This window comes from Ruditapes philippinarum, unplaced genomic scaffold, assembly GCF_026571515.1.
Source record: "Ruditapes philippinarum isolate M1 unplaced genomic scaffold, ASM2657151v2 ctg1354_1_1_1_1, whole genome shotgun sequence".
Classification (NCBI taxonomy): domain Eukaryota; kingdom Metazoa; phylum Mollusca; class Bivalvia; order Venerida; family Veneridae; genus Ruditapes; species Ruditapes philippinarum.
The window spans coordinates 58,284-67,844 of record NW_026864441.1 but is presented as its reverse complement, the minus strand read 5'-3'; the positions used below and the strand labels follow the sequence as shown (position 1 = coordinate 67,844).

The window sequence follows — 9,561 nt, the reverse complement described above, 5'->3', positions numbered from 1 at the left end:
TATCTACTAAATCTTTGTTTTATTATAAATTCCTATTCAAATCAAATTCCATTTTGATTACAATCAAATAATACGTGTAATATTGTTTAAATATAAGATGATTATTAATGGGGAAAAACAATGCGGGTAAAAATAAACTGAAATAAAACTATTGAGGACAAATAAAATGTTCTTTTTTGCGGTTAGCATGGTTAGAAGTAGCTTATCCTATGCAAGTTAACAAGTTTGACTTCGGCCGAGTATATTTTTAAAGATACTTCTTGTTTGTTTTGTTTTTTCTTTTTCTTTAATGGCGCGTGACAATGTATTAAATATAACAGAAATATGTATCGGTGTGGTGTCATTTTGAGTTATTGATTGAATACATTCGGATTAGAGATTACGTTTTCATTTTGGCCATGAAACTGCTTGACGATTGTTTATTATTTTGATTTATTTTGGTTAATATTTTCTTAAGTAATAACTGGACCTTTTTGAAAAACATTCTTTACGTCTCTTTGACAGACATGGCATCCATTTTAGATACAACCTATCCTTGAATTGGCAATATCAAAGCGTTTAATTGTGTCTTCAATCTTGTTAAGCAAAGGAATATGTGATGAATGAAGACAGATTTTAACATTGACTTTATAAGCTTTTGCGTAATAAGGTAACGTTTGAGTAAAAGACATAAGATTATCTAAAATGAATCCTTTTTAACATTTAATACTATGTCTTGAAAATTGTGTTGGACTGTGAGTTATGTGAAATATGTGAATTAAGTTTTTGATATTCAGCTTGTGTTTATTATAGTAGCGCAAATTTCTCGAATTTTGATTGGCTAATACACTTTATATACGATGCCGTATGCACCGTGAACAACCAAAGCACACACGAACAACAATGTTTAATACACCGTAAACTGTTAACTACGAGCATGAAAAAATATCATTGCGTTTTGTTCTTTATGGCATACTTCCCGATTTAAATATCTTTTTTTTTTCAAAAATATTTACAACAATAATGACTTTATACTTTAATTACTTTTTATTGCGCAGCGTTTGTGTAGCCGTTGAACGTATGACCTGCGTCTGTTTTCACGCTTCCACGCTTCGATGTAAACTGTCTAAAGGTGCTAGGGTTTTTTCCCTAAATTGACGTCAATAACAATTTGCTTTATTTTAAATACTTTAATTATCCAATGAATAATGTACTTTTGAATGAGTAATATAATGCTCTTTATTTGTTAGTTATTTAGACGGAGAGTCAATATGACTTCCTCAATTCCGGACCGATGTTAATATACATTCTTTCATGCAATTTATTGCTATTTAAGGTCAGACTACCTCATCATTTTCCCATAGTCTTACATTATGAGAAATAACCCTTAAAGTAAATCTACCTTGAAATTTAGTATTCATGCTGAAGATGTGATTTTAATAGTAGAGGGACGTGTCTTATACACGAAAATGATAACCGCCGTATGAACATATCTTCGGATGTTTCTAAATTCAAAATTTCACCATTTTCGTGTTAAATGTTGAATTCTGCTTAAGCCTGTGCTAGGGGGCGTGGACGGTAACTTGCACTTTCCAGTACTGTCCATGAACAGGCTCAATCAAACCGAGCCTGCAACATTTTACAATTTTGCCGTGTTGGGCTTTCTTAAGGGATTCTGTTTTTATCTATTTCTTGTTATATATGGTTTACCGACTTTTTTATTATCATATTACTATACAAAAAATACGAATTGTTTATAACAATATTAACAAGATATATTCTTTTAAGCATAAAATGTAGATATTGATTAAAAAATCTGGAAACAAAGTGATCCCTCCGAAGCATTAATCAAAACAAAATTACAAGGGAATTGCAGACTCGGTTTGATTGAGTGTACATGAGGGATAAAAAGTCAAACATTAAATTTTGAACCAAAGACGTAGTAATTCACCAACAGGGAAACCTTTCCAGAAATCTCATTTTACAATCAATCAAAGTGCCATATTCTGAAACATTTAATTACGTGAATGTTGTTTGCTTTATTGTTTTGAGGGTTTACGACTGTCGTTTACTATTTCATATGTGACAATGTCTCATTATCAGATTCTGCTGAATGATACAGATTACATTTTGCATTGGATTTGATTACTTTTGTGATTGTTGTTGGTAGCGGAACAGTATGTGTAAGTCACATCATGATAAATATAAAATAATTTTGACATCAAACTTATGCAGATAGTGGTTTGTCATCTTTGTATAATACTTAACATTAAATTTAGCTTGTGGTCTGCTATCCATCTTGCATAATTATTCTGCTTTAATTTTGATTTTGAAGGCCAGAGAATATGGGGGATGGGGAAGAATTTCAGCAGCAGCAGCCATCGCAACTTAGGATGTGTGAGCTGGGGCGTTGTCGTGCAGGAGCAGAACGCCTTGAGTCAGTTTGCACCTCCTTTTACACGCGATTTCTTGACGCAGACGTCTCAATTCGTCTGCATAGCACGTACCGTTTATGGTACGACCGTGCTCAAGATATTCAATCATGATTATCCCCTGACTATCTCAAAATATCGAAGCCATTATCTTCCCTGCTAAAGGCATCCTCTTGAATATCTTCGGAGGGGTGAGCCAGGGTGCTTCCACTGCATGCTCTGTTTTTTTTTAATTCTAAATCGAAGTGATGGACCCATGTTTCATCCGGTAGATAAAACCAGATTCATCCTTGAAGCGAGACAAAAGATATCTTAAAATGTTAAGCCTGATCTGTTTCTGGTCGTCAGTCAACTGTCCTGCGACCCATCTATCGGAAACCTTTGACATGCCATAGACATCAGTCAGAATTGCCTGAATTGAACCAAAGCTTATACCCACTTCCCTGGCAATGCTTCGCAGGTCTCGCCTTCTGTCGAACGTGACCAGATCGTGTACAGCTTCGGCAGTTTTATCGTTCGTGGCCACCCAGGCCGCTCATCATTTCCAATGCTCTCCCTGCCCCTCTTAAATTCAGCAGCCCATTTTTTACAGTACTGTAGTGGACTCATTCCAAAGTGTATCCATGACGTCTTCATGGATGTCTTTGGCTTTCTTACAGAGGTACTTAATGATGGCTCCGATTTCAACTTTCTCAATTTGGTCTAAATGACACACCCCTCTACTGATCAAAGTGTGTTTTTTGTTACTTTATCAGTGTAAAACCGCGTAAAACTCGGTCAGTAATCTTCAATAAGATATCGGTATCGACGTATCGTGTGAAAATGCCAGTGTAGTGGCTAGAAGTATATCGGGACAAGAACTTTTTGGATCATACCTCGTAAATAAAATGCCAATTATTTCAGAAAATCATATAAAGCATCTAAATAACTAGTGTTTCAAGTTGACAGTTATTGAAGAGATGTCACTACCGACATTGACATAAATGATTGGGTCCTGTTCTTTAGTCTAATCATGAGATTTGTTACACAGAGAGCAAATTCAAATCATGTATTATCTTAATATAAAAATATACCAACGGGAATAATTAGAAAAATATGAATGAATACAATGCCCAAATTGATAAGCCTGTATTATTGATATATGATAAAATACATAATGTATATTATAAAATACACCATCTTCATATTTTATGTCGCATTCTGATATACAATATGCCACATGAGGTTGACTGCGGTAAAACACTGATAAAATAGTATATATACAATCACCCTAACAAATCAGTGTATGGTTGACTTAAAATTCATATCTTTACATTTCCACACACATGCAAACATAAAAGTAGTGATGTCGTTAAAAAGGGTGATTTGAGAAAGGTTCGTCACAAATCACCCTTTTAAACGTACGAAAGACCGGAAGGGCCATTTCGACTTTATGAATTCCCGATTTCATCTTCATAAATTCACATATTTAACTTCGTGAATTCCGTAAACAATTCAGGTAAATTATTACTTCTTGACAGACTTTCTTAATGACTTCCTTGAATTAATGCTACAGCCAGGTAAATATATGTTGTTAAACGTCTGCAACTAGAAAATGGCTTATATTTGTTAATCGTGCCTCTTATTATAATGTAAATAATTGGATTAAAATGTTTCGACCTTTATTTTTTAACCACTAGGAGAGAACCAGTTACAACCAGTATAATAAGGGAGGTCTTCTTTCATCAGGAAAGGTGTCGGCATGGCCGAGGAGAGCAAGAAACTTTGAATTCATTGCTAAGTATTTGTTCTGTTCCAGGAACGGATTGTCGAGTGAGTCTATATGCTATTATAGCTTCCTGTACAATCGAATGTAATAACTGTCTTATAAACTTAAACAGGAAAATCATTTCTATGAAAAAATATAAAAGTTGTTCTATTATATGGCTGCGTAATGTAATGTATTTGTTTTTCAATAAAAATGGAGGTAACAAAAGTGTCTGAATTTCTCTATCAGTCAAATAACGTATTCTAAATGCGCATTCTTTCCCCAGTTAAGCCCTTTTATGAATTTATGAATTTAATGACAATATATATTTTAACCGCTGAAATATCATCTGATGTTTTAAACACTATAAGGAATTCATGTAATAGATGCAGAACAAGTTTTGAGTGTGTCGGGGGCCGCGTCCTGTGAACGTTTCCTTTGCCTTGTTGATCTTTATTCTTGTTTTTTTTTTCTTCAAAAGTCTCTTCTCATAACAAGACAGTTTGCTTTGATAAACAACAAATTGCCTGTTAGAAGACACTTTTCAAGAAAACACCAGTAACTGTATCTGACTTATACGACGATTAAATGTAAAGAACAGATAAATTAGAACGTATTTAATAATAAATAAAACTTCAAAAGAGAGTTGTATTTATTAAAATCGATTATGTCGATCAACATTGAAGAAAACACCAAACATGTTTTGCGTCATTAATATATGGATAACGAATAAAAGAACTAATCGTTGGTAAGTTTCCTTATTCGCATCTTTACGCAGTGGCCGTTGATTCCTTTTTTTTGTAAAGGGAACGTGTTGTTGCTGTTTTTCTGATAGAATAAATAAACGTTATGCAAGAAATGATAAAATTTCATCATCTACCAATGAGCAAGTGAGAATGCTATCGAAAACAACATTCAGTGCTGAAATACACAGTTAGTTTTTTTCAGGAAATGACCATCCAATTTATTTTATCATTTTTCTTTTTTTTTTCTTTCTTTCTTTTTTTCTGAGCCATAACATTTTTTTATAACGAGTTAGAATATAAGTTGATTTTTGGTTTGAATACAATCGTGATTTATGAAATCAGGTGACGGTAGCAGTGCAAAAGTACAGATGTTAACGATCTTTTATTTACGTTTTTTTGCAAATGTAGAATTCTTTAAGAATGATTTAGCTTAGAAATCAAAGCTGAATATAGTTTAAATATTTTGTTATTTTTATAGTAAAAGTGGTATTGCCTCAAATGTGAAGTACAGTTAATAGGAGAAACTAGGCGACAAGACTCGTGAGTGAATCGCAAGTGATTTCATGTATTTGAAATATGATTTGGAATTCAAATTCAGAATTCCTGTAGTAGAGACAGATTTTGTTTTTGAGGACTGTATTAACTTTTAAGTCATCTCATACTACAAATGTAACAACAACGTATACAGTTTTCATAATTTTATCTATCATATCACTTTATGCATAACCAAGAAAAAATACTTTGTAAAATGTAATTCCTTTTATTGTCACTTTTTATAAAATAGATTTAATTTTTCTTTAACAGTTTACTCTAGCACTTTTCGTTTCGTTCTCACTGTTCATTAATGTGTGATCGCTTATATACCGTCTGAAAAGGAGCGGGAAATACTTGTCATGTGACTATAATAATAACACGTTCTAGAAGTACCGTCCTCGGTACCGTTCCATGATTTTTAAGTGAACAATCGAGATAGCACCGCTCATATCACAATGACTCGCGTTATTCGCGACATTCCCGCCGCAAAAAAGAAATAAACTAAATTAATGAACATATGTTTATATAAATTCCAGATGTGTTTTTAAGTTTCATAAAGTACAATTGTGACTTCATCATCTGAATGACTGTCGGTTGCAATATTAAAGTAGTCCTGCAATCCAGACGGTACTAACTGAAATCTTGACACTTTGTCCAATGAAATGCTGTTATCAGGTTGCACTTTATCAGTATCTAATATATTCATGGTATCTTTGACTTTGTACGAAAGGAATGTGTAATCACAATCGTCATAATGATATTTTTCCTGAATATCTAACTCTAATTCTTCAGCACTTATCTTTCTTGCATAAAAAATTTCATTATTGTTGAAATCCATATCTTCATTTGTGTTGATTACTTTCATTGCATTTTCAAATATTTCGGCAGTGGTTGTATTTTCTTCAACATCTAATATGTTTTCTGTCATTGGAAGATAGGGTGATCTTACTTGTTTTGTTTCAGTTGTGATGTTATTTTCTGTGATTTCTGTGTTGATTTTGTATGTCAATTTCTTTGCATCATTTTTTGTCATTTGATGAACCTTTTCTAAATGTTTTATTAGGTAGTGTCTCCTTTTTAGTTTGACTTTGCATCCAGTTATAATGCATGTGTAAAATTTGTTTTCCGGAGAATGAATTTCTTTGACATGTCGTTGTAATGATTTATAATTGCTATAAAAGCGTCTACAGAATTTAAATTTACAATAATACATCTTGATTTGGATTATTTCGCAGTAAGCATCCAAAATCTAATGAAGTAAATATGGAATGTAAAGAGATTTTTATAATGTTTGGACACCGTTGCACGTGATTTTCGTGAATTTGCATTGGCAATTATTAAATCCCCAATCAATGTTTGGTACCGTTGCACAGAATTCGCGCATGGATGATCAGCAATCAATTATCAAGTTTTACAAAATATATCCAATAACCTTTGCCCTTTTTTCCATAGTTTAAGTAAATTATCTTTTGTGCTTTCAATTGGAATATAATCGTCATCACTGTCGATTTCAAACTCAGGAATCCCAATTTTCGGATTATTTGACAGAAAATGAGCAGGAGTGATAGGGATATTAGAATGCAGGTCATCTCCAACATAAACTAAAGGTCTTGAATTTATAACTGCTTCTATCTCTTTAATAAGAGTTTGTAACTGCACTATTGATAACATTTTTCTACCAATGGCTTTCTTTAATGACCTTTTTACTAAAGCAACTAGCCTTTCGTAAAAGCCTCCCATCCAGGGAGACAACTCTACGTTAAACATCCATTTTATACCAGCATTTGAAACATAACTCATTATTTCAGCATTTTTAGGAATTTTATTCCAAAGATGATCAAGAATTTTATCTGCCGTACGAAATTGTAAGGCATTGTCACTGATAATAAGGGTAGGAGAACCTCTTTGTGCTACAAATCTTCTGAAACACATGAGAAATTCAGCTGTTGTCATGTCACATACAATTTCTAGGTGAATTGCTCTCGTCATAAGGCATGTGAACAGGCAAATCCAAACTTTCTTTTCACTGTCTTTATTTGTTTTTGAATATAAAGGACCCATGTAATCTATTCCAATTCTAGAAAATGGAATACCTTCGGTTACACGGGATTTTGGATATGAGCAAAACGGTGGCATCTTGTACGGGCCACCTTCAAATCGGCGACAGATCATACATGATTTTAACACTGATTTAACAATAGCACGACCATGCGGAATCCAAAAAGCGATTTCGCACTACAGACAACGTTTGTGAAACACCACTATGAAATTTCTGTATGTGTTTTAGCTACAATAAGACGTGTATACCAGTCATATTTTGGAAGAAGTATCGGACAACGTGCACTTTCACTTATGTCAGCATTTTCAAGTCGCCCCTTACAGCGTAGGATTCCGTATGTATCAATGTAAATTCCAAGCTGTTGTTGAATATTGTTTTGCTTACCACAAGAAATGGCGTCAAATACGTCTTTAATATAATCTTTCTTTGAATGTGTCTTATCCACATGTTTTTCAGACTCTTTAATTTTTCGTCACATGTGATTAACCTTGTTGTATTTTTCTTTTGTAGTTTTCTCACAAATCTTAGCACAAGAGCAAGTACTCTAAGAAAAGTTTTGTAAACGTGAAGAGAACCGTTGGGCCCTGTTTATTGTTAATGGACCAGTATTTTCATTCTGAACTTAGTGTTTTCAATTGTATTTGTGCCACGCGATGGTTGTACCAAACTAATCTCCACTAGGTTTCTTTAATTTACGTATCTCAGATTCATAACTGTTATCTTCTTTGCTATTATGACCGGAGAACTTTTAAATTGGGCCATTCACCTTGGCCTCATTTTTAAAGCCAAGCTGGGCCTTCCCACCAAAGTTGTTATTTCATTAAGATTTTGGCAAAGTGTCCACGAGATGCAATATCTGCTGATTGTCTTTAGATGGAACAATAGGATATTGTAACATTTTTTTTATAATCTTCTTATTTCATTAACACGGTTTTAACGAATACTGATAATTGCTTTTTTTGTATTTGTAACCAAATGTAGAAACACATTGCGAATCAGTCCATATGGATGAATCAAGTATTGGTAAATGAAGATGACTCTTAACAAAAACTGTAAACATCGTTTAAACCTATAACAAGAGCTTAAGAGTTCTAGTCTTGTAATTGAGAGCTTTTTCAAAGGTGCCTAAACGTGTTTTGTTGAAAAGATGAGATCTACTTTTGTTGTTATCTTCTGACCGTTGATGTAAGTATACATGCAACAAGCGTACGGCTTTTTGTGATGTGCATCGCAGAAACCCATACAATGCGATATTCCCAACTAGTTTTGAAACAGTTTTGCAGATATAGATCTTGGATATTACAGACCCATTTCCACATTCATCAGTTGTTTCTCTAATGAGATCCATTTCTTTTGATCATCATCACTGAGAGCATCATCCCACTCTAGGTGTTTATTCCACAGTTCTTGTAGAAAATATTTAGCATCAAGGATAACAGGACTAATCAAGCCTAGTGGATCGAAAATGGATGCAATGTATTTTTAGAATTTCCCTTTTGGTAGCATGAAGACTATGGCATAGCAATTTTTGCAGAACGATATGAAAGAGTATCACTTTCCGAGTTCCATTCAAGCCCTAGCACTTTCATTGATTTCACTTCTGCATGGTCTTCAGGAGAAAAGAGTGAATTGACCTCTTCATTATTTTGAAGCCCATTCTCTTAGATTCATAGATCCAGCATTGAATATAGTTTTTTTGCATCTTTATAAAGAAATCTTCGCTTCTGTTATGTCTTTTGCACCTGTTATCATATTATCCACGTAGATATCGTTTTTTATTTTTGTTTGATATTTCATTATGAAAAGTGTCAAGAATGATGTTCAATTGTGGCACCAAAGAAGAAAAGGACTTGACACTACTCAAACGGTACCCGACAAAAGCGAAACTCTTGTATGTTACATGCGTTAGTCATTGGATTGTCAACATCTTTTAACATAAGAACCTTGTAACATCACGTTGATCTCCTTGAAAGTTCTATTTGAAGGAACGCCCTCTCGATGTCGGCTACAATTGCGATCGGATGTTTTCGAAATCTCAACAATATTCCACATAAGTCATGAACC

At 33.6% G+C, this 9,561-nt stretch overlaps 1 protein-coding gene across 1 annotated transcript; it reads right to left on the bottom strand.

Moving 5' to 3' along the window:
• Positions 1–6,842: 6,842 nt before the first annotated feature.
• LOC132725556 (uncharacterized) lies at positions 6,843–7,574 on the bottom strand. Its single transcript, XM_060710692.1, has one exon. The coding sequence runs from the start codon at positions 7,572–7,574 to the stop codon at positions 6,843–6,845; it is 732 nt and encodes a 243-aa protein (XP_060566675.1).
• Between the last annotated feature and the right edge of the window lie 1,987 nt (positions 7,575–9,561).

Excerpts from the sequence above, each read along its gene's own strand:
- LOC132725556 (XM_060710692.1), bottom strand. The coding sequence starts at position 7,574 with ATGCCACCGTTTTGCTCATATCCAAAATCCCGTGTAACCGAAGGTATT.